At 41.5% G+C, this 26,095-nt stretch overlaps 1 protein-coding gene across 2 annotated transcripts; it reads left to right on the top strand.

Annotated features, from left to right (window-relative positions):
* Window positions 1-949: 949 nt before the first annotated feature.
* Window positions 950-25,530, top strand: fhl3b (four and a half LIM domains 3b). Of its 2 annotated transcripts, XM_086280594.1 has the most exons (7): window positions 950-1,130; window positions 8,028-8,163; window positions 14,665-14,848; window positions 18,861-19,035; window positions 19,894-20,063; window positions 22,016-22,202; window positions 24,950-25,530. In XM_086280594.1, the coding sequence occupies exons 3-7, from the start codon at window positions 14,693-14,695 to the stop codon at window positions 25,099-25,101; spliced, it is 840 nt and encodes a 279-aa protein (XP_086136720.1). In that variant the 5' UTR covers window positions 950-1,130; window positions 8,028-8,163; window positions 14,665-14,692; the 3' UTR covers window positions 25,102-25,530. The 2 variants fall into 2 exon arrangements, with proteins under 2 accessions (XP_086136720.1, XP_086136719.1); XM_086280593.1 differs by lacking the exon at window positions 8,028-8,163.
* Window positions 25,531-26,095: the final 565 nt, after the last annotated feature.

Raw genomic sequence — 26,095 nt, 5'->3', positions numbered from 1 at the left:
TCAGAAGAAACCGAATACTGTAAGGTGAAAGATAGCGCAGAGAGAAAGAGTGTGTGTGTGTGTGTGTGTGTGTGTGTGTGTGTGTGTGTGTGTGTGTGTGCAGGCTTTAAAGCTGATCTCAGCTCCTCATTTGTGTTTGATGGATGAAAAGTGTGCAGAGAGAGGACAGCTGTGGGGGTGATGCTCAGCTTGTCGGTAAGAGAAAATCACTTCCAGAGTTGAGATTAAGCCCCAACTCTGACTTCTACTGTGGTATTAAATCCAATAAAAGTCACAATAAAGCGTTCCTGCTGGAAAATTTATATTTAGATAGTATTTTATATGATCAGCAGGGCAAGGGAGTGTCCAAAGGCAGGCACAGGGTGGCACTGCCCCTTAGTGTATTATATTGATTTATTGATTTTAGATAGCAGTGTATAAAGAAATAAAACACCCCCAACTACGCTGAAGTGACAAATAAACACTAAGTAATGAATAATTATGATCCAAAGGGGTACTTTTACTTTGGGTCTTGTAATTAAAAGTTAAAGTTTTTTTATTATTAAACAGGACTGTAGTTTTTACGTAAGTCTAAACGCGTTTCGTCACTTTTTTATATACATAACCCTGAAACTCTTGTGCAGTATCACTTTTCATGTAGTAGACCTGTTTGAGGACACATGGGGCTGCTGCACATGAGCCTGAAAATCGTGCCCAGTTTTCTCCACAGTATTTATTTCCCCGCTTTTTGCCATCCCAAACAATCCCGGAAACGCCCCTGCACTAGCCCGAGGATCCCTTAAAGTCTACCATGTATTTAAAATATTCAGTTACGTCCAGAAAACACATGGAGTCTACCGTCTTTCAGCTCCCCGCAAAGTGAAATAAAGAGGGAGTGTAAGGACAGAGAGGTGGGTGGGGGAAAGGGGCGGGGTTTTGGAGGAATCGCTTTGGTTTTACGCACCAGAGACGGCGCAGATGCTTCTGTCAGTGGAAAGCCGTCAGCTTTCAGCTCGCTGGAGTCCACGGTGGATTTAACTATCTGTCATCTCAGCAGAGCAGAGCAGAGCGGCTGGCTGAGGCTGCAGGTCCTGCAGAGGCTGTAGAGTCTCCTGTGAGCATCTCCAAAAACTGCTGGTGCGCCGAGAGCGGTACGTGTACATTTACTGACAGCTTCACAGCATAAGGAGGGGGGTAAAGGAGCAGCTTTAGGTAGCTTTACTGTGTGAAAAATGAATGTTTTTGTGAGGTCTAATTTTATCCGCGGAGGCATAAACACCTGTCTTCGCCTGCTGCAAAACTAGTTACTGACATGTTTTAGTCATCGTTAAATATCTGCGTGGATTGAGGCTTTAAAATGAAAGGTTCCACTCTTTATGAAGACTCTCTTCATGACCCACTCATGGCTTTACTAATAGTTAGTAATTGATCAATTAAATGAGAAGCTTGCAGGTTGCCAGGTTGTAATAACTCACTCTAGTAATTAGGTTTAAAAGTGAATAACTGCTTAGTTGAATTAAAATGTGATAATTCAATGTACTCTAAAGCTGCACTGTTATCTTTAAAATGTGCCTTATTAGAAAGTGGACTCTAAAGTTATGTGGGACCGATATAAACCAAATCTTTGAAGCCAAAGGAAGTTCTTTTAGTGTGAGGAAATAATGATGCTATTTGGGGGTTTGGGAGCCTGAACATGGTCCAAATGAGTAACTGATACTGTGAATAAGTGCTTTTGAAGTCAGATTTATGAGAAAAAGAACAAGGAGACCCTTGAGGAAACACTTCCCCCCTCAAGAGCTGAACTGGCTCAGATGCCGGAGGCACACAAAGTAATATCTGGCCAATAAAATCCCACACAAACAAACATGTTTTGCACTCTAGTCTGTTTCGTGTTAACGAGGCCCTTCGGTCCTGTTCTGTTGGAGTGATGTCATGTCTCCATCAGATTACAGATTTTGTTCTGGAGACTCAGCAAACAGCTGCCCCCCCTGCCTCCGGCACTCATAGTTTCCATCACCGCACACCATCCCCATGTTCCAATCCATTAGGTCAAATTAATACATTCATTGAAACAATCATCTCCGATTGCGCTCTCACCCTGAAGAAAAGTGTTTTTGTTTCCTGCTGAATGGAATTCCTGACCTTTGTCTTTTTTTTAGAAAACAGAGGGCAGAAGAAGAAAAATGCCTTTTTGTTTTCTTTTCTTTCCCCTTCCCTTCATGGTGGAACCACACAGTGTTGCCACGTTTTGACCACAGTCACATTCCTCTGAAATTCTTGTGTTGGGTGAAGGTTGGTTGGCTCCAGCTCAGTGGAGATAAACCCCAGACTTAGAAAATAAAGGGAAAACTGTCAGAGAGGAGATGATTTTTACGACTGTCTGCCACACGTTCAGACCGTCAGTGTCATCGTGAGTCAGTCTCACACACATGCCTGTCTTTTCCATTTCCTAGTCCTGTTGTGCAGCTTGTGATGAGTTTGTTGGAATTTCAGGAAATTCTTCTTGCATAGCTCTCCTAAAAAAAAGGTTAAGCCAAGAGGCAGCTATCACTGTCATAATAATAAAAAACATTTAAAGTGTTTCACATAGATACATTAAAGAAGTGGACAAATCTCTCCATAAAAAAACACATTTAAGTACATGTTCATACATAAATTCATAGAAACAAGAAAGTGTGTGAAGAAGAGCCAAAAGTAAATGGTCTGGTTCTTATATAGCGCTTTTCTACTCTATTTGAGAACTCAAAGCACTTTATATAACTAACTCATTCACACAAGCACTTTTTCTAATCTGTTAGTGCGTATCTAACATTCATACACATTCACACTCCGATTGATGCATCAGAGAGCAACATGGCCAAGGATAGTTGACATGCAGACTGGGGGGAAGCCAGAAATTGAACCACCAACCTTCCGATCAGTGGATGACCGCCTGAGCTCCAGCCGCCCCAAGTAAAGCGTGAATTATTTGGAAAATATTTGGTTCACCTGGACGCAGCGTTTTCAGCAGGAGGAACATTTCCTCACCCATCCACGTGACTTTTTCAGTCTCATCTAACTGCAGGCTTCACCAAACATAACTAGATCAAAACCAGCACCGTCACATACAACGTGAGCGATGAGATCAGTTTCACATTTGCTGATCAATGGCCAAGAACTGGAGGATGGATTAGCTCAATCGTTCTAAGATGGTGAAAGATACACTTTCCCTTGGTTCACTCCCATTTCTATGGCTTCACTCACTGCTGAAACCAGTGTTTGTCCACGATGTGTACAACCCCATCACTGACAGAGTGGCCCCTTGGCTGTAGGTGTAAATAGATATCTGGGGAGTCCTGACACAATCAGGCATCTTTTCAGTGTTGTCCCATTTGTTTAGCACAGAGGTGTCAAACTCATACAGCCCACTTTCACCAGACCAGTGAAGCTCCCTTGACTGTCAATGTAAAAGAGTTTTTAACTTTTTCGTTAAGTTGCTGAAGAAGAGAAAGAAGTCCAGTTTTAACATTACGTCTCAATGTTGCTGTATTAAAGAAAGAAATCTGTGAGCACATCTCTTTTGGGCTTAAATTATAAGAAACCGTTGTGTACAATAAAGCAAAAAGTATCTGTTAATTCACAGAAAATGGCCTTTTTTTAAAAATCATTTTGAAACTAAAAAAATAAATAATTTATATGGAAGATAGTAGAAAATAAAAAAAAGATTTTTACTGTCATTTAATTGTTTGTCTATTACTCTGATGCAGTATGGCCATGGGTGAGGCTTTGACAGGTGGATTCTGGTCCCTAGACCTTATGTTTGACACCCCTGCTGAGGCCTGCAGAGTCTGAGATGTAGATCTGACCGGCTGCTACTTATCTTCTTAATTCCTGTGGAAACAGTGAAAGTATACTGAGTTTATACTGTCCTGGCTGTATTTAGTTAAGTGATGCGTATGACATGCACTTATGCATCAATGCTGCAAACAGCTAGCTTTGAGGCTGTGAGACAGAAAAAATACTTTTGACTATAACTGTCTCTACTTATTTACTCCGCAACACAAAGATGGAGCCCTGAACAAATAAATCCAATCCGTTTTCTTTTAACTGCTCATCCATCTCAGAGTTGCAGGCGTGGCTGGAGCTTATCCCAGCTGTCAGAGGGCACAAGGAAAAGCTAGACCGTGGACCGGCTGCCAGTCCATCGGGACAAATAAATCAAACAGTAAATATGAAACAGAGACAGCAGCTTCGGCACTCTGTCAGAAAACAGTTGTTACATTAACACCCAGGACTTGAACTCGATGTCCTCTGCTCGCTGACAGCTGATGGGAAAGTGTTTACTCGTGTATTTGTGTTGGATTATAGTCTTCTGTAGACTATTTAAGATCAAGCTTACTGTTTATTTTTTTTTCAGTCTTTTTCCAAGTTAAACAACCGCGTTGCCAAAACAAACCTAGTTTTAAGAGACTCCACAGGTCCACTTGATTGTAATCTTTGTTTTGAATCCTTCTTTCTACTTTCTTTCCTTTCATCTTTATTTCAGTGTAATATTTAAATGTTTTAAGTCGATTTTGGGCCGTACTGCTCAGCTCGGGGGTTTGCAGTTTCAGTACAGACACTGATGTTTCCTGAGGGATGAATTATAATGTCTCTTTGATGATCTCCTGACTGCTGTACAGTCAGTTTTAGTTAAATATCTCACAAACTGTTCAATTAATTGTCAAGACATTTGGTACGAACATTCATTTCCTCTCAGGATGAAGATTCCTCAGCTTTCTTCCAACTCATCATTCATTGTTTTAACCGTGTACTGAATATCAGAGGTTCACAGGTACTACATCAGGAACAGGTTTTGATACAGGTGAGACTGCAAGTCCTCAACAAAATGATGCGGCAATGGGAAAGGAATGTAAGCTGCACCTTTAGCAGGTGGTGCGCAGGTGGGTTGATGTAACTGGGATTGGTGAAGCCGTTTGTGGGCATTTGGTGGTGGATGAATGGGGCTGTTGAAACATCCATCCATCCATTCTCTTCTGCTTATCCTTGTCAGGGTCATGGGGAGGCTGGAGCCTATCCTAGACCCTGGACAGCTGCCAGCCTGTCACACGGCTAAACAACCATTTGCACTCAGTTTCACACCTATGGGCAATTTAGAATGACCAGTTAACCTAACCCCACTAACTGCATATCTTTGGACTGTGGGAAGAAGCCAGAGTACCTGGAGAGAATATGAAAACTCCACACAGAAAGGGCCCAGCCAGGTGGTGGAACTCAGGACCTTCTTGCTGTGAGGCAGCAGCGCTAATCACTGCACCACTGTGCTCCCCACACCATAAATGTACAGTTATTTAATCGCAGAGTCATTTAGTCCATGTGGATCCCCAGTGATCTGGAGCCTGTAGCCACTGGGTCATAAAAATAATTTGGAATAACTCATAAAAATTGTTTAATTTTATTAAATAGTGCAAAAGTCTTGCACCATCCCTAATTTCTTTATATTTTTCTTCCAATTACTTTCTTGTATTTTTGAAAGTGTTGTTGAGAAATATGTCTCTTTCTGAAGTCTTTAACACTTTTTCTTTAGACGCTGGCTGTTTTAAGTCCAGGCCGTGTATCTGACCGCTGATCCCTGACAGATGAATTATTCAAACAGAAAAAGGCACCTAACACAAGGGATGAACCAGTGTGTCTGCAGTTTTAAATGATATCTTTAGGCACTTTGTTAATAGCGGCCTGATGCAAAACAACAACAACACATGTTCCCATTTCTTTAGCTTCTGTAAAAACAAAAATGTCAAAGTTAACCCATTTAGACAGGAATGAAAGAGTAATTTTGGACAGCTTGACACGATTGTGACACATCACATCATTCTGTTGTCAAATCCTTCTCAGGGTGGAAAAAAGCTTTCTTGCTGTGTAGCAGTAAAGCTCTGAGTCAATCGACAGAGACGATGATGCTAACACTTAATTGGTGTTAAGCTTTTGAGGGGGACCTTATAAGGGATCCCTGGCCACAAAAACTTTGAGAACCCTTGATTTAGTCTGGCCAGCTGTAAAATCTCCAGAGACACCAGCAGAAGGCTAAAAACAAACTGATGAATTGAACTTAAACTGCATTTTTCCACTGTTCAGCAACATTTCCAGAGTCTTGTCAGTGGTTAAAGTTTGCTTGCGTGAACTTAAAGGAACGGAGTGGAAAATGTGGCTAATTTAATTTTTTGAGTAAAATTTAATCAACAGTGCTCATAAAATAAAGCACTTTAAAGGTTAAACTGGTTAAAATCATGCAATATTTAGCTAAATAATTACAAAAGGTTTGATACAAATATATGTAATATATATAAGTATGTGTATCAAACACCTCTTAAGGAGTGCAATCCCTGGAAGCACTCGTGTGGCCGTCACAGACCAAACAGAGTCACTAAAATCTGAAGAATTAAAGCAAAGAGAGGTAAAGTAATCTTTATGAACAAGTGATTTTATGTGACTGTGAATGGCAGCATAACACTGAGTGGGCTATGACAGAGTGGGAAATATAGAGCCAGAGCCTGCACCGTCCTGCGTACGTGGACAGGACCGCTCCTTTGTGTGCGAGTCCTTCAGGTCCGAGGGTGAAACACGTTTGCAGTAGTGACTCTTTCAATTGTTTGACTGTGAAATGTTTGTCAGCTGAGTCGACAGTAGCAGCTGCGGCCCACATTGTTTCCACAGATAAACAAACAGCCAGCTGGAGACTGAAAACTAAGCTACACACATCTTTAAAAGAACTTTATTTCCTCGTGTTTTTGGATTTAATGACGCAGGCTGGGTGGCATTAATATCTAATGATGCCTAATTAAATCACAGGTTTGAATCAAACGAACCAGACAAAGTTTACCTCACAGGAAATGTAGCTCTTCAGAGTTTAGCTGGAACTAAATGTATGATCTGCAGAAAGACAGACATTTATCATCCATACCAATCGTGTCGTTTTAATGGAGTTTAACCGATTACCAAAGACACAGTCACAGTTTGTTTATAATCCCCTTGAGTCGCTGATATTGAATCTGACCTTTCAAGGATTTCACAACTGAAACTGCAGCTTTTTTCCCTTCTTCTTCTTCTTCTTCTTCTTCTTCTTCTTTTTTTTCCATGTGCAAGTAACCAAAATACTGTAACCGATCTGCCAGCTCAGTGTCTCAAAATAACATCAGTGTTTACAGCAGCAAGGAGCAATTCATCCTGATGAGCTCTTTAATCAGAGCCAACACAAACGACAATGTGTGTTCATGTTGATTTGTGTGCCTGCAGCCGAAATTGGCCATGTGATCTGCAGGAAGCCACGCCACATTGAGCGTCTTTGTACTGGAGATGAAAGGAAGCAAAGTCATCTGACGGCCTTGAGAGACCGGCCTTGTTCTTTTTCATTTTACTTTCTATCGGGCTATAGTTGAAACCAAAAGGGTGTCGCTTTGTTTCCGTGCTGCAGGGCTCTATTGTGGGTGCTGTCAATATTCTCATTCACCTCAGACAAATCCAGGTTGTGTAATGCAGCAGTCGCACAATATGAGGACTGTTTGGAGCTTTGCAGGCCGTTAAAGCGCCCTAATCCATTTCGGGGGGGAATAAACACTGAAGTGGGGTGAGGTAATTGAAAACCAACTTTGTCACACACTTTCTTATAGTCTGTGGATTTTTAAAGGGTGTTACTATACAGAAGAAAGAGGCTATTGTATTGTTAAGTTTATAAGAGGAAAAAAGGCAAACCTGATATATTTAGTGAACTTTCTTTAGGATTATGAGACAGGACTATATACACTATATTCACATGGTTAGTTGCTGGTGAGACACAAGTGTTCACAGTTAAACCACTTGTGAAACTGATGAATGTGGGGTAGGAGATCACAAAGGCGGGAAAGAGAGAAAAGCAGGAAGTAAGACCCATGAGAAAACTAAAAGGAAGTAGCCAAAAGAAAAATAAGTAAATAACACCGAGTCATAAAGAGTACAAGTGTACTCACACTTGGGCTACCTGAGCGTGTTTAACCTCTAAAATCTAAATATGGTTAAATTATCTGTTCCGTTAGGATGGCTGTGGCTCAGGAGGTACAACGAATCATCCATATTGGAAGGTTGGTAGATGTATTCCCTGGCTACTACAGTCTGCATGTCAACGTACCCTTAGGCAAGACACTGAACCCCAAGTTCCCCCAGTGCATCCATGTGAGTGTTTCTGCGACTGACAGACAAAATGCTTGGGGATAGAAAAAAGGCTCGCATTAATGTGTGTGTGTGACTGAGTGAATGAGGCTTGTAGCTTTTGAGCGCTATGTAAGAATACCAGCCCATTTACCATTTACCACTCCATTGCCTGCTTCAATAACTGGACACGAGCATTGTTCAGCTGGACTTGGGCACAGTCTGCAGGACGTAGCATGATCGCTCCAACTCTTCCTCAACTCTGGCTGCCTCTAAAAAGTTTGTCCCCACTTATCCAATCAAGTGACAGCGTGCATAAAAGCATCATAGCATAATCTTTTATATTCAGCAAAACGACTTTTCAATGTTAAGATTCTGCGGTGAGCGGAAGTGTTTTTGGGTTGTTGCAGTGCAGCTGGGTGAGGCAGTCGAGTGTGAGTACAGCCTAGCACTAAACATTATAACTCAGATAGGAAAGAAAAGATACACAAATATAACAGGGACCATGGCAGGGTCAGTTTGTTGAATTGTCCAGCAGACAAACACTGTCACCCTAATGTTAAACCAAACTCAAAGGTCAACATTATTTTGGTGCTAGAGGAAAAGGCACCCGGGTCATACTCTTTAGCTTTTTTTTAAAGACCTTTTGTCTGTTTGGCACAGCCTAAAGAGGTTTATGTATGAGCCTTGATTTGAAGGGAAATATTCTTCCAGTTTCTGAAACTGTGCTTGTTTAGTGTGCGACTAAAACAGAACCTAAACGCTGGCAAACTGTTGGCTATTAAAAGGTTAAAAATTTTATGCGCATTTTAGTCTGGAACAGTTTCTCGACCATCATCGTCATCTCTGGAGCCACTAATTTAAAAAAAAAATTGCCTGTTTTCTTAGCTGCTTACCAGTTTGAACTGTTGAAAGAGGCTCTGTTTTCAAATGTGGAGAAAGCGGCGACTGTAATTTAAAATAAAACACATTAAAAACATCCTTCTTTAGACACACTGGAGGGTGTGCCGGTGAGTTTCAGGTGGCTGAGGGGAAAAATACCCAAAAAAGGCTCTGAGCCTCTTTTATATGGCATGACTTAATAGTTTTGTGCCTGTGACAGATTTAACACGTTCCTCATATATGCTTTGCTTGATTTTATTGCATGTGACAGTGGTTTTCATCATGGAATAATCTGGTTTGAGAACCCCAGACATAAGTCTAAATTCCTCCGCAGGGAAAGTAAACACTAACAACCAGACGAGCAGATTTCCTGGCTCCTGTCGCAAGAAACCGTCACATTGCTGAGGAGTAAAACGACAGAAGCAAGCCATGAAGGGACTTTAGACAGGAGGCTGATCCTCTACAAAGTGCCGCGAGCCGCGAGCCCGGTAAATCTCTCTCCAGGGCAGACGGCGTATCAGCGAAAAATTCAACATGTGCAATCACCGAGGTGAATTGTGGGTTTAAATGGTTTAAGCAGATGTGCTACTTGAGTGTGAGTTAGAGTACTCAGACAGGATGGATGACTGTTTGGTTTAATGTGTCATGAAGAGAACAGCGTGACATGAATTCCCGGGTGCGGTTGCAGAGGACACCTGTAAATTGATTACCTCTTAAACAAGGTAATTACTACGAAGTCAGTTGGTGTTTCAGACAGCTGAGTGTGTCAGCCTGTCTGGATGGTATGCAGATAAAGTCATTCTTGTCTGATTGGTTATTGCTACATAAGCATGGCGTTTCTGGAGGCGTTCAGAGGAATCTTGTCTCACACCTCATTCAAAATGGTTTGACATCACTCCTTATGAGATATCTACCTGCTTTCATTTTATATAGTTAATTTGTCATTTTGTGTCAATTTTGTGTCAATTTTGTGTTCAGTAAACGAGGTAGAAAAAAAGAAAGAAAGATAAAGTATGTGTATATCTGTGCAAAGGCAAGAGACAAGTCTCTGCAGTTCACAAAAGAAGGGAAAGGTCTGCGCGCCCACAGCTTCCGTTTGATGACGTTGAATCCCTTTTTAAAAAGCCTTGTGAAGGCGGCATTCCAGTTCATGGGCTCTCCTTCAGGCATGGAAAATGTTATCTGTGTAAATCAAAATCCGCCTCTTAAGAAATCAAAAGTTACACAGAAAAAAAACCCTCCAGGTTTTACTTTGTGGGTTTACTTTTCTTTACTTGGCTTCTCGTTCTATTTATATATGACATATAAGGTGTACTTAATATACACTTATTTGCATTAGACTAGTGATTTGGTCACTTGGTATGGTGGTCAGCTCTGGTGCCTCATAGCAGGAAGGTCCAGGCTGGAGCCTTTCTGTGTGGTGTTTAGATCGGTTCTCTCCGGGTACTCCAGCTTCCTGCCATGGAAACCAAGACATGCAGGTTAATTCTAAATTGGCTGCAGGTCTGAATGTGAGCGTGAATGCTTCTCTATCTCTAGAGTGGCGACCTGTCCAGGGTGTACTCCGCCTCTTGCCTTATGACCACTGGGATGGGCTCCATCCCACTTTGAATTGGGTAAGTGGGAAAAAATGGATGGGTGAATGGACTAAAACGATAAGAAGTCCAAATCTCAAAGCACTGACTCTGTAATGTTGCTGATAATGGCGCTACTCAGCTCTTCAGCTCTGCAGCGTTATTGGAGACTGAAATTAAAGAAAATTAAACTTGGTGGTGTTGCTTTGCATTTATGCCTGATGCAAAATGCACTCGAACACTGAATTCAGTCTTGGTTTGCAGTTATAATCCTCTGCATTTTTCTTTGCTTTTGCTGAGATGATGGTACCAGCCATCTTTTGCATTTTGTAAAAACTTATTCCCATTATCTGCTGTTTTTATTTCACTGGTTTTTGCTTCTTTTCTGGACACATAAATATAATGGAGTGCATTTATATAGCGCTTTTCGGGGCCCTCATAGCGCTGTACAATTCCACTATTCATTCACTCTCACACACTGGTGGAGGCAGCTACAGTTGTAGCCACAGCTGCCCTGGGGCAGACTGACAGAAGCGAGGCTGCCATATCGCGCCATTGGCCCCTCTGGCCATCACCAGTAGGCGGTAGGTGAAGTGTCTTGCCCAAGGACACAACGACCGAGACTGTCCAAGCCAGGGCTCGAACCGGCAACCTTCCGATTACAAGACAAACTGCCAACTCTTTGAGCCACTATCACCCTAAATATGTATGCAGCCATGATGATGAGCATCTCCTGTAGTTGCTAAAAATCTTGCATTTCTATAGAAGTCTATACCCTCTGCCCCTTTGATCTGTGACCTCAGTGAACACCTTCATAATGACTTTACAGGCTCAGTTTCTAGTTTCAGGACACATTGCAAAATTAATTTTATATCTTATCATCATTAGAGTGGCACCCCATGTGACTGACAAGACTGTGAGTTTCCAGTCAGGTCTGCCTCTGGCTCATCACATCTGGCCTTATGATACCAAGGCGGCGATGGTGATGGTGAAAACATTCAGGTTGAGGCTTCACTGTGGGTCCCTCCAGTCACTCCAAATTATTCTGTGCCACTCTCATGTTTGTGTGTGGATCTGGAACAGAAAGATAATACATTCACTAAAGAGACCGGTTGTGATACCCCGGCAACCACTAGTTGCTAGGGAAAGATGAGTAGTTCCACACTGACCACGTAATGCATGAAAATGTGAATTTGAGTCACTTAGCAGTTACTGGACGTCTCTAAGCCTGTGTGAGTGAGGCTTTAAATATTGTGAAATGGAAGCAAGGCAAAACATGTTTGTCTCATTCTGTATTCATAGCTTGTTTAATCCACGTTTGATGGTGTTTGACATTTCTCTTAGTAAGGAGATATGCCCTAACAGGTTAGCTTTAGGCATGTTCTAAACTTTATTTGCACATGCTCCCACTAAGCTGAACTAATCCTGCTGGTCCCACGTGCATTCACAGCCTGTCTCACCCTGTTTTCTATTGTATAGATGACAATACAGCTTGAGAGTTGTACTGTCCTACAGGAGCCATGAAATCTTGTTTCAGCAGTGATGCATTTGAACACCGGTCCCATTAGAATTCCCGACTGGAAGCCTACAGGAGAATTTGATGAAAGACAACAGCTGGAGACTACAAATGTGTTCACAGATGTTGTGGTCCAGGAAGAGAAACATGAAGCGCTAAAATGCGGAGACTATGTCCGGAAGGAAAGCTATTGTTCTATCACTGCATTCAGCGCAGACACGAACGGACGAGAATAGAAACTAAAGCCTCTTTAGACGATTTAGGAGGGAAGTTGAGCTGATTTCTCCATCCAGACAGAAATGTGACAGAAGCCAGACGTTGGGATGTAATGGTTTTTTTTTTTTATCAGTTTGCTTTTCCTCCATGTTTTGTTGACCCGGCTTGGTGGCCTTTAAGAGGAAGCGGCGCTGTTATCTGCGAGGAGGGAGGGGGTCCTCCACGTTCCCCTCCTGGAGAAAATGTCCTGGAGGAGCGGGAGTTTCTGCTTCTGGCATCTTTGCCGACCATGACCGAGAGCAGACAGTGTTTATTCTTTTCATGTTTATCTGAAATTACTGCATCGCTGGTTATTTGAAACAAAATGTTTGATAGCGCTGGACACGAGGAATGTAAACTGCACTTCCACCATCACTCCTTAACAGACCAGATGCAAATACTTGGAGGTTACAGAGCGTGAAGCAAAAAGCTTCAGAACAACACTTAGTTCATGCCAGCCGAACACTAAAAACACTTGCGAGCGGCCTTCTTTAGTTCGCGTGAGCTCTGGGTCTTCTCATCGTTACGTCCGAGTCGGTGATGAAGAGAGGAAGAGGGGGGCTTGGCTCATTCCTTGATCCCTCGGGGAGATTTGAAAGTCTCTCAGCTGCACTGTGTTGAACCTTTCCGACTTTACAGAAACATGTCAAAGCCACTCTTCGCCCAAAATAGGTTAGGCCTCTTTAAGTGTTTTTTTTTTTACGTGCAGTGATCCTGAACACGACCATATCCCCAAACTGGAGACCTTTTCTTATCTGTGATCCTCATTCACACCGCATATATCTTTTCAAGCCCACGTCTGTCCTGTCTTAAATGTTTTCAAGAGGATATTTAAGCCTCCCGCACTTCATTTCCTCACTCATTTCCTTTTGCTGCTGCAGAAAATAAGGGTCACATGCCCTCCTAATGCCTGTCTGTGTGCTCAGTAATGACAGCGGGATGTCTGTGTGCCCGGCCTTATTTCCACCTGTTCTTCCTCTGCACTACGACCTGCCACTCTAGTCATTTGTAGATTCAGCAAACGGTGAATGTAAGTTCATCATTTAGGGACTGATGCAGAGCTCAGAAAAGCCGGCTGAGCACAGCTTTAAAGTTGGAGTTGAAGTTAGAGGCTCATTCCACACAAAATCCATCTAATCTGAACAAAAATCCTGAACTGAGCCCTCCGAATAAGCCAGTTTTTTCAAAATTACAACAATTTTGGTCTATTAGATAAAGCCAGGTAGGACCTTACCTTCATACTGTGAGCATTTATCATGTTACAGACCCTCAAATTTAACTTTGGAAACTTTGAAAGCTTCATGCGGCTCCTGTGCTTATGAAGTTAGGAGGGCTCAAATGTAACACAAACTAAAAACGGTAAAATTTCAACCTCTTCAAAGGCTTGCAACTGAGGAATATTCACGCTGAATGCAAAGTTTTGCACGACTTTATTAAATATACTAAAGTTCTTGCTGATTTATAGAAGTGCCAGGTATATTTTTAACATGAGACGTGTCACATTTTCCAATGATGATTAAAGCTTGTAAAAAGATCAGATTTATTGCAGGAGTGCTGCAAACCCCACAGTTTTCATGGTTCACTAAAGAGCCAAACATAGAGCTTTGCAGTTTGCCAGTGTCTTGTCACTCATTCTTTTCTGCCTTGTGTGTATTTTCCTAGTTTCTTGCGATAGATGTTGCGTGTCCGAGTCTGCAGAAAAACAGTGTTCATGAGGAAGCTGTTGACAGAAGAAACAGACCGGACAAATGAGCTGTGTGGCCCTTGACACACAGTTCAAACGCAGATTAAAAAAAAAAGGGCTTGAGAGCCTTTGAAACTGAGAATGTCGTGTCAGTTCGCCTCCCAACAATTAATATTGTTTAGTCCCTCTTTTGTCAACGCCAAAAACGCCACAGGGGGTTTCATGCAGGAGCGAGTTGGGAGTGAGCTTTTACTCTCTGTGAGTAATGATGAAACGGGAGAAGCTTGTATATCATTATGGCAGTGAGTTACAGTATATCAACATTAACTGTGTGCTTATTCAGCCCATTCTGTGCTTATAGCAGCTGAAGCACGGAGAGGTTCCTGAGTAATGTTTAACCTCAGACTGCAGTCTAACATTTTTCAGTAGATTAGCTCTCTCCTGTTGGCCTTTATTTCCTCACTGTATATAAAAAAATGAAAACCTTCTTCCTGCTTTCTCTCTGTGGCTTCCTAATCTCACTTCTCCTCCTCCTTCCTGTGCTGCATTCTTGCTGATATTGAATCCTAAACTGCGTCTGTGAATCATCTGTTTTTTGTTTCGTTTTTTTGCAGGAGGTCGGCTTAAGGAAGAGGCATCATCATGAGTGATCGGTTCGACTGTAAAAACTGCAACGAGTCCTTGTATGGACGCAAGTACATCCTGGCGGAGGACAATCCCCACTGCATCCCCTGCTACGACCGCCTGTACGCCAACACCTGCCAGGAATGCAAAGAAATAATTGGACACAATGCAAAGGTGAGCTCGCATTATACACTGTTGAAAGATTTAAGTATATCTGCTCAACCTTGTACTGTTATTTTAACTGCAAGTTACCATCAGACATAATTTAGAAGGACTTTTATACTGCCTGACTTTACTTAGATGGAGCATTAGGCTTTTAAATGGAAAATATGAGAGTATTTTAAAAGGCAGAGCTGCAGCTAACTAAATGGATTGGTTATTTAGTCTGTTAAACTCCCATCACAGTTTCTTGGAGTCCTGGAGGAAGACTATCTGAAGAAAAAAGAAACAGGAGTTATAGCTGTGCATCTTTGTCCAAACTTTATTGGATCTATGTCACACGGTGTGGATTGGAAAGAATTTATAAGTCTGCTGAAATTGCAGAGTTTCAGGGTCTATGCACATACTCATAGAACCGAAGTTACATCCAGTAACAACTATGTTTCTTGCTGAGCTTTTGTTAGGTATATTTTCTTTTGTTAGGAATATTTTTTCCCCGTTACACTACTTCAGGTAGGCTGTGACATCATTTAAAGGCCAATGCCCATTCCATCTGATGGTTGCTTCCTGAAGTTCAAATCACCTGAAACTGATTCCATGAACATGAAAATGAATTTACCAGAGTTCACCAGATCTCAATCCAATAGAGCACCTTGGGGATGTGAACAAGAGATTCACATCAAAAGTTAAGAAAAGCAACTCAACCTGCTCTGTATGCTCCCAGTTTGGTCTATCCCTCCATCACTCCCTGCTGTTTCAACCCCCTCACCACCCCCACCATCCACCCCTAGGCTCCATCACTCATCACTCCCCAATTTACAGTGTAACATACTTGTGGGAAATGATAAGCAAACATCTCCCTGGAGCCGGCAGGCAGACGTTTGGGTGGTGGAGGAGTCATAACTCCTCAGTTTACTGTGCATCAGGTTTGTGGGAAGTGATGGAGTCTAGATGGTAAACTATAACGATGTAATGTCGCTCTAATAAATCAAGCATTTGATCTACTATTTTCAATCTGCTCTGTCATAATTAAGATGCACATAAAACCTGAATATGTACGTAAATAAAACAATTTATATATGTGAAAAAACTGTCATACTATCCAGTAAAAGTAGTTTTTACACTGTAGCGTTGCTGCTTTTACTTAAGCAAATGTTTCTTCGTCCAATAAAAATTGTGCAAGTCGGAGTCCTTTACAATAATTTTTCCAGCTGCTGTGCCTGGAAAACATAACTCTAGTTACAGACCACCAAATTGTCAGTAATCCCCTTTAAATTGTCCAAAAGCTTTAGCTGAGTGAAAATTAAAAACACTGTCCTGAAGGAAACACCCACAGACGCCACCAGGCCACCAGTGTCCTGTGAGTTATGGACTCCCTGTGAGGGAGCGCAGTAAATTACAGTCCTGCTTGCTTTGGCTGCACAACACGTAACAGCACGCATCGCTCATCCCGTTCCCTGCTGTGAAACCCCATGCCTCAAAAATACGTTTTTCACCCACCGTTCAATGGAGCCATTTATCACAGAGCTCGCGTGAACTGCATGTGAACTGGAACACAAGCAGCTGTTACGGAGAGAAAATACAAAGTGAGTTATTCTGATTTTTAAGAAAATAATGATGAAGAAAGGGGGAACGCCTCTGTTAACTCTTCTGTTTGGAGACAGCGGGGCGCTGTGGGCACATGATCTCTTGTCTTTTTATAAGAAACAAAAACAAATCAAGTCTAAACTTGTAGCCTACATTGTTTTAGTTCCCTGCTTTTGAATCAAACAGTGAAGCGGGACTACTGTATGTCCAGACAGGCTCAAGAAGTACAATTATTTTCAACTTAGCTGCTGCTGCACACTTACATCTATAAAAGAGTGCAGAAATACACTGTGTCACTTGCATTAAACAGTAAATAGTTTAGCACAGATAGTTGTAACCAAGACAAAATGACTCATACCTCCATAAAAGTATGTTTTGAGCTCTCTTGGCTATAGTGAGGCATCTTTCATCTGTCCATCCACAGTTTAAAAGAATAATTACTCCTCAGCATTTAATCAAATATGCATGCAATGATAACATAATGCAGAGGTGTCAAACGTAAGGCCTGGGGACCAGAATCGGCTCGGCAAAGGCTCCAATCGGGCCTCACTTCACAGCTGTGGAAAACGTGAAGAAAAGAGCAAATTTGAGACTTTTAACAGTATTTTCATAAGTTTTAGAGCTTTACACATTTATTTCTTACAATTTAAGAGTCAGAGTGACAGATTTCTTTTGATAACTACCACAGCATTTTGTTATGGTGTAGAAACACTGAGATGTACTGTTAAAATTGAACTTCTTTTCCTTATACAGTGGAACCCTGGCTTATGAAGACCCCATTTAACGAAAAATTCAAGTTACGAAGGCACTTAACGGCAATATTTCTGCCCATGGTACGGCAAAATGCCCGCGTAACGAAATAGATAAAATAGAAAATTAAAAAAAATTTAATTCCATAATGTTATGTACATATACACATACATATGTATGCATGCATACGTATGCTTTCTTCAACCTCCGCCACCTCCTCCTCCACCAAGAACTTTGTCTTCAGCCAGCATTGCCTCACTCAAAAGGCGATGGAAAAAGGTGCTTCGACTTACGAAAATTTTGACTTACAAATTAATTTCGGAACGAATTAATTTCGTAAGTCGGGGTTCCACTGTATTGACAAATATCAAGGATTAAATGTATAAATAACACTTCTGTACTCTGATAAAAGGGGAGTTTTGTTGGTCTTTCCAATTCAGGATCAAAGTGGGATGCATCTGGCCCATGACGTAAAGTTGTGATCGAGATCAAGTAACATTTTTAAGAATCATCCACCCCTGTCCACACGTTCCTCACTGTAGATATCCAGACAAAAGTGTTGTTAAGAATCTCAAGTTGAAAAATCTCTTTTTTTCTTTCAAGACAGACCTGACCAACAGGGCTGGACAGTAAATATAACACAATATAACACATTTACAGTATCATATGCAGTATTGTGTGCAGTAACAAGAGCAAGATCAAAAGCAGTCACATTAATGAAGAGAAGTGTTTTCTCACTCCTTGAAAATGGGCTCAAACTCCCTCGTCGAGGCCAGTTCTCACAGTTCCAGCTCCTTCTGTAGAATATTCCTGGGAGAAAAAGCGGAATATTTAAAAGTCTTTTTTCCTAATTCTGTTCTGACTCTGCAGACAAACATTTACAACATATTGCAAGACCGTAGGTAGTACTGGATGTGGTTTTTACACTTACAGGCACACAAATAAGCAGGAAACAACCCAAGCAGAGATTTAAATGCAAAAACCAACCAATAGGAAAGAGAGAACAGGGATGTTCATGGTTTTTACAGCCAGTAATAAAAGATAAAGCAACATGGTAAACAATATCCAGCCTCTATAGGTACTGGCCATGTTCATTCACAAAGAGCAGGTCCCTGTAATCCAATAAAGGTAAAAACACTGCAGACATGCTTCTCACAGCACCTAATTTGAGCTTTTGGGACATCCATGTGCCAGGAAATAAAAGTGGAAGCTCATTTCATGCCCAGATGCATTTCTTGCCACAATAAAAGCAACAATTTTCCCTTTGGAAGAATTCATACTGTTTATTGTGTGCAGTTCAACAAGCAAGTGAAGCTTTCTGCAGAAAGCTAAGGGCCATATCATGCATAAGAAATGATCACTGAAACTCTTTTTTTGGTATCCACTTATTTGAACTTTTCACCATCATGTTTTAAGTAGAAATGTTCATCCATCCACCTCTGTTTATCCAACTCAGCCTATCCCAGCTACCATAGGGTGAGGCGAAGAGCAGGTTTAAACCCAGTTCATCATCTTCATCAGGTTTCATTTTAGCTTCTTATTGTGTGCCTTTTTAAGCAGATAACCAGCAGATGTGTGTGTGCCACAAGAGCAGAACAGAAGAGAACAAAACTGCATTTTCGATACCCCGAGCTTCTTTAACCAATGACACGCTTTAATCTGAAGCTTCACATCTCTCGTCTTCCCTCAGGAGCTCTTCTATGAGAACAGACATTACCACGAGCATTGCTTTCGCTGCTTCCGCTGCGACCGCTCTCTGGCAGACGAGCCCTTCACCAGCCAGGATGACGCTCTGGTGTGCAGCGACTGTTACCGCAATGAATTTTCCTCCAAGTGTGTGGCCTGCGACAAGACAGTCATGCCAGGTAGAGACAATGTAGACAGGCTGTATCACTTTTTTTCCTTTCCACTGAACCATGTTCATAAGCCGCCTCCTCTGCAACAAATCGCTCAAACTCGAACGTTCACTGCCTTTCAGAGCCGATACCGGAAAGTTCACACCCTCTCTTTGCAGTAGTTATCAGGGAGGGTGACAGCTTAGATGTGACAGCGTGATTGTTTCCTCGCTCTGCTGAAATCCTCCCAGCAGAGTTCCTGCCGCTGTGAAGAAAACACGCAAAGTATCGGTGTCAGATGACTGAAAATTACACGGGCTTGTGGGTTGTGGATGTTACACCAGTTCTCTTCTTTAGTTTCTGATCAGACTGGTGTGCCTGCCCTCTTACCCCATTTCTTACATGTGCAGCCAAGTTCATGTTCAAAACACCGTCATGCTTTTGGGCTGCCTTTCAGGTCCCAAAAGTTGTAAAACAAGCTCAGTGATTAAAGGATCTGATGTCCAGTTTCATAAGCATAAGCATGACTGGCTGCCAGCTTCTCTAAACCTCAGTGGTGAGTGATTCTGAACTAAAGGGCGCTTACAAAATGGGTAAAACTGTGCTAGAAGGCCGGGGACATGTACGCAGCGGCTACGTTACTGCTTATCACGCTGTTTTGATGCACTGGAGCTGCAGCAATTTACCAGTGCCAAAAGAGGTTCAGCCATCACACCGAATCACCACTTTTGGTTTTCACAGACTTCGTATGAATGTTATCAGATTTCATTCCAGTTTGTATTTACAGCAGAGATCAAAGAGGAGCCAAGAGTTACACATGGAAAAACAACAACAAACGATCAAAAGTTTTTTGCTTTTGGCGTTGATTTTTTTTTTTCTCTCTTACAGGATCGAGGATGCTGGAGTACGACGGCTCCACGTGGCACGAGGACTGTTTCGCGTGTCACGGCTGTGAGAAGCCCATCGGTACAGAGGCCTTCATCCCAGACAAAAACAACTACTACTGCGTGCCCTGCTACGAGGGAAGGTTTGCTCCTCAGTGCAGCCACTGCAAAAAGGTGCAAAAATAATCTTATCGTTAAAACTTTCCTTTGGAAAATACCAGAATACACCAAAATATATCACTACAGAGTCCAAAATTACATTTTTTTCTCTCTTCCTGACAATTTAAACTCCTAAAATGTATAATCTACCACAAAAAATCTAGATGATCCAGCTTCCTGAGTAATCAACGCTACACAACCACTACACAACGTGTTTACAGAGCACCTGATGTCAAAAGGTTATCTGGAATGAACCCAAAGAAGGTGGATCATACAAAATAAACAACATAAGGGAAAGCACGAGACAGCAGGAAGCACACAGTACAACACAACAAGTAAACACAGGCAGCCTTAAGCTACTTAATCACACACGGTAATGTGGGAAGTGGAGTCAGCTGGGACAAACTAACACAGGTGTAGGTGTTTGCAGAAACGAGATGAAGACGGGTAAAAGTAACACAAGGAAACAAACAAACGACCATCAAAATAAAGCAGGAAGTGAAACGTGATAACGGAAACACAGACAGAAATGAACCTAATACAGGGGTACTGACAAATTAGGATGAAACTAAACTCTAAAACAGAGAATGAGACTGAAAAGGAAAAAATACACGAAGAAAACAAAAACTATAACCAGGAACTAAGAAAAAGGGAAAGTAAGACGCATAGTTTAAAAGGCTGTATGTAGCGCTGTACAGCAGATCTATCAATAGAGATCAGAGGTCAAATATATGATAGTTTAAATCTTTATGCAGTCCTTTCTATATTTTCACTTTATACAGCACACTCGTAAGAATCACAGTTTCTATGCAATGCTTTTTTTGTTGACCAATAAATCATTAAGTTGACCTTGAAGACCTCAGTGAATGTCTGTCAGATTTTAATGGATTGTTAACAGGATCCCACTCTACACCTCTACAAAGTTTTATGAGAATTCATTCAAAGCTTTTTCTGCTATTGTGCTTATAGACAGAATGCATGCATGCAAACAAAGGAACATAAGAAAATATTCAAATAGACAAAACTAGAAAGTCATAACTCAAAAATACGTTGTCAGCAACACACGACGCGACCATGAAAGCGCAAAGAAGTGATTGCTTATCCTGAAAAATGTATGTAGTGTGAACAAGTTTGTTAAACAAGTTCGCTTAGATTGAATTGAACAGATAAATGCACATATGTGTACACAATACAGCTAATCTAAATCTAGCTTGTTACAGTGAAGTCAGTGGTTTACATCCACCCATCGTGGGCATGAATATCATGGTAATTTTGGGCTTTTGAATTATTTCTTTGAACTGATCTTTTTCCAGGATGGAATGATTGTACAGCTTTAATGACTTTAAAAAACAAGAATCGGTACACAAGTTTGATTTATTTTGGATTTTCTCTAAATGTTTCTCCAGGCCATACAGTTTCTCACAACTGTGTGGCCTGAGGGCCACAATCGGTCTGGCAAAGAGTCCAAACCCGGCCACTGGACGATTTTGCAGAGTATAAAAAGAAGGAAGCCAAAATTTTTGGACTTTTTATTGTATTTTGCGTCACACAGTTGGAAGTTAAGAAGGAATAACATCTTGATCTGTTCTTAAGTGGTGGTCCAGACTCATTTGTTCCCAATCAGAGGTCTTAATTACGCTAAATTTTACAGCCCATTTACCGACAAAGACATTACCTCTGACGTGCCATAATACAACAGCACCCAGTGATGCATGCTGATGGGTTTCTTTAATTTACTGTAGAAGCATTTCTTTGTAATAACATTAAATGGGCTGAATGTGGAAAAACTGAGATGTATTGTTGAAATTCCACCTGTATGTAATCTTAAAAGAAGCATAAACCCAATTAAAAACAAAGCCCACAGAAAAAGTCCTGAGCTATGTGCCAAATGTGTGGCAGGATCAGGAGCTTTAGAAGCAGGATTTTAATGTGTTACATGTCTTACTGACCCAGTTTGTGTCTCTCAGGCTCTGACTAAAGGAGGGGTGACCTACAAGGACGAGGTGTGGCATAAAGAGTGCTTTTTGTGCACGGGCTGCAAAACGCCGCTAGCTGGCCAACCCTTCACCTCGCAGGGGGAGAGTCCGTACTGCATCAAGTGTTTCAGTAACCTGTATGCTAAAAAGTGCGCCGGCTGCAACACGGCCATCACAGGTTAGTAATAAGTGCATTCCCCCAGAGCTTACACAACGAGTTGGGGACTTGCGAAACGATGTGCATGCAGTGCTCCTGGTTTCATTTCTTTCAGGTCGGAGATACCGTGCGCCTCTCCTTTATCTGTTTTTCGTGTGTCTTCATGATCTTCTGTCAATAAAGGCCTAAACAGTTATCTTTAGCAAACAGGTTTCAGCAGGTCTGGTGACTCAGGGCTTAAATTCTGAGCCTCTCTGTGTCCTCTGTGTGGATTCTCCCTGTTATTCAAACAAATTAATTCACAGTGAATGCTTTTAATGTCAGACAGCAGCAGAAAAAAAGTCCAGTTTCCATTAGAAATGATTTAAACACATTGGATATAGCTGTGGATTGGAGAGTGAACCTTCAGCAGAGATGCTGATCTAAGGCTGGATGCTCCACTGGAACGGGAATGCTGCCATTACGGAGTAAACTAAATGCTGTAAACACTTGTGATGGATATAAATGATAAAATTGTACTATAAACACCAGTAAAAACATGATTTTATTTACTTTAATCTTCAGAAACTGATTTTCTTGGCCAGTTCCACCAAGATTTGATCACATAGCATTCTTATGATGCTCATTTTGAGCTCCATGTGTTTATTCTTGGACTCTACTGGAGTAGCTTTGCATGATTGATCTTCTAAAGTAGTCCTCGTTTATTCTGTGCTGAGGCCTTTTGGCCTCTGTCTAGCAAAAGCTTTTTAACTCCTCTCCCTTTCATCCAGTGTGTAACCTGTGTGCCTAAAATCACCACATTAGTAGCATCCTCTCTCTGTGACATCATACAGAGCCAAGAGTAGATAAACTGTGCAAAACTTGGCGCTTAGAGCAGTCTGAAGCCTGAACGTTTGGCTCACAGGGATTACATTCACATAAACTGAGCCATAATCACTCAGGCCTAAAGAGCAGCCCGCTCTCAGCCACAGGTGACCATGAAAAACAGTGATTGGCAAGTAGTTGCTGGAAGTTGCTAGCAGGTGAAAGTGGACATAAAGAGAATGCTGCAACAAAAATTTCTTTGGGATTTCTTTGGTCACTGGAAATATGGAGCAATCATTTTCTTAGTAAAAGCTGCACCTTCTGACATGAATTGGTTTCACTTGTAAATCACACCAGTTAATGTGAAGGTAAAAAGCTTGCATCACACTCAGCGAGTACATGGCACATTCATTTTTCCTCTAGCAACAAGAGGTTGCCAGATGATCCCATTATTTGAAACTTTGACCATCTATAATATGGGCTTCCACCACTGGAACTGTATATAAAGAAGAAATAAAGAAAAGTGTCCAGACAGTTAGCAAACACTAAAGAGCATCACACACACATCTGATTTATTTTGTTTTCTCATGATTAATGTAAACAGTCATTTCCTTTAGCTCTGCTTTTGGCCACTACTAATTCATAAGGGAAATATTTCTCAGTTAATTGCAGCATTATGTTTTCTAGCTAGGCCAGCTCATGCTTTGCTCCATGTGTGCAGGAGTCTGTATATACTAAACACATAAATGCCTATTTCTTCAAACACCATCTCCACCAATGATGCCAAAATTTTCCAGAATTCCTGTGCTGTCCGAGCACATTGGTTGAGATCAAAATGCAAAAAATTATGACACAAAATTTAATGAGTCTTTGAGTTGTCTATAAAATTATGGCCAGAAAGCAAAATATTAACTGAAACTTATCATAAAGCTTGGTAAATCTAATTAAAAAGCTGCAGATTTAGGTGCTAGTTCTCTGCAGTATGAGTCAACTCATTGACTGTATTTAAGAGATGTAGCAAAGCTGTTGTGACGTCACCCACTGGTTTGAGATGTGGTATTTTGAAGCCTTACATTAGTAAATGAAGCTGTATTCAAAAGGCCTCACATTGACCTAAAGGCTCGTTTGTGACCCCCTAGCAACCTTGGGTTGTTAGGGAAAATATATATTTCCCAACCTTTTTGTGAGTGGTTGGTTGCTAGGTTAAATCAATGAAAAGAGAGTGATGGAAAAACTGCCATCACCAGTAGCTTGCATGGTAGATGCTGACTTGTCTGCAGATACTTTCAAACTAAAATGGAAATGGAGACTTTCCACCTTCAAACTAAAAGTTGAAGATGAAAAGTCGCTAGGTTGTTGTGGTTGCTAAGGGAGGTCACTGACTGGTCTCTTGGCACAGGGGAGTCTGTGAGGACTGACTCACTTTAGGAGTCAGCCCCAAGTGGCCACTAGGGGAACTGCATGTTTTTTTGGCCTCGGCTTAATTTTTCCAGCTCGGGAGCTTGCCTCTTAATTTAACCTTGGTTATGGATAATGTACACAAGCAATCCAAAAACAAGCTACTGACTGAAGCGTCTTCATTTTCTCAAAACACACATTTAAAAATAATTTTAGAGACAACCACAAAGCTAAAAAAAACAAAACAAAAGATCTACACATGGTGGAAACAAAGTACAAGAAGACTCATTATGAACTTTATCTTTTTCCATCATTAACTAAGATGCCAGAGATAAATGAGGATTTCAATTAAATGCTCTTGACCGCAGCTATGAGCTGCAATACTTGAGGGCACACAGAGCTGGCAGTGCTTTCCTTGTAGCTGCCAGCTGCTGATGTTATCACGAATTCACGAACGTTATTTCCGCAGTTTTACGAGGCTGTTATGAAAGCCTGCTTTCCACCCCGAATGAAAGAAAAAAAATCCTTTCATTGGTTGCTCATGTGCTGCGTGTTTGTATTTGCAGGGTTTGGAGATGGGAAGTACGTTTCTTTTCAGGAGCGGCAGTGGCACCAGCCGTGCTTCAAGTGCTCGCGTTGCTCCGTGTCGCTGGTGGGCTCTGGCTTTTTCCCAGACCGAGATCTGATTCTGTGCACAGACTGCAACAACGAAGACTGACCCTGCAAGGCCACGGCGAAATATCAAAGTCTGCAGCCGCCAGCAGAAGAAAACTTCTAACCCTCAGCTTTGCACATGCAGTTTCAACCATCACTCAGCCTAAAGCTGGACCAAAGCTCAGTTTTTACAACTGAAACCAGCTCTTAGCACACGGATGTGTATGTTTAGATGCAGAAAGTCTCGTGTATTACTTACTGTTTTTTTCTAAATGTTTCTGTTTTGCACATTAAAGAATTGAAAATATGCAAAAGATCTATGTAAACATCTAAATTAATGTCCCGTGCTTGGCAAAATTGTTCCTACTTTTTTACTGATTCTTTTTTAAGCAGTCAGTCTCTCACTATGTTAACACCTTTTCTTTTCAGCTTATAAAAAAGTTTTACTGCTGTACATGCAATAAGATGTCATTAAATAAACAGTGGATTGTAATTGGTCGAGTCATCTGCATGAATACACAGATAGCTTCAGACTGTAGAAAATGAAGGGCATCCTCATTCCTGCAGCTGTTTTATTCTGATCTGAACTGGCTAGTGGATAACAGGGGAAATTGTAGTAATATTTGTACTTTTCCAGGCAATTTTATTCATTTTAGGGTCCGTTGTTACAGTTTGTGTATTCTGCACGTCTGTGGTACTCTACTGCATTCCCAGAATATAAAGCATACCTATCTATGGGAAGGCATTTAGCTCTGACATGCAGCTGGTCGGTGGGTCAGACTGTAAATGAACCGTTCTGGAGTTTATTTTGAACCACACTGACACCACCTCCTCTAAAGGGTCTCAGTGCTGCTGTTTTAGACAGGAGGTGGCAGTGGCAGAGCTGAAGATGATGACATTTTCATTGGACGTCAGCAGAATAGTCAGGATGAGAAAAGAGTGTATCAGAGAGATGGGTCAGGCCAAGTTTGGATATCTGCAGAGGAGTAAAAATGGACATATTGGATAAAGGATGCTGAATATGGATCTGCATGGGCAGGAGGAAAAGATGAAGACCA

Source organism: Aulonocara sp. 'chitande type north' Nkhata Bay, linkage group LG22, assembly GCF_057382095.1.
Source record: "Aulonocara sp. 'chitande type north' Nkhata Bay isolate Kocher_YH1m ecotype deep benthic linkage group LG22, A_spYH_male_GT1.1, whole genome shotgun sequence".
NCBI classification, from domain to species: Eukaryota; Metazoa; Chordata; class Actinopteri; order Cichliformes; family Cichlidae; genus Aulonocara; species Aulonocara sp. 'chitande type north' Nkhata Bay.
This window is presented reverse-complemented; position numbering and strand designations above follow the sequence as displayed.

Excerpts from the sequence above, each read along its gene's own strand:
- fhl3b (XM_086280593.1), top strand. The coding sequence starts at position 14,693 with ATGAGTGATCGGTTCGACTGTAAAAACTGCAACGAGTCCTTGTATGGA. Across the intron at positions 14,849-18,860 it reads TAATTGGACACAATGCAAAG|GAGCTCTTCTATGAGAACAG; the intron begins GTGAGCTCGCAT and ends GTCTTCCCTCAG. Across the intron at positions 20,064-22,015 it reads AGTGCAGCCACTGCAAAAAG|GCTCTGACTAAAGGAGGGGT; the intron begins GTGCAAAAATAA and ends TGTGTCTCTCAG.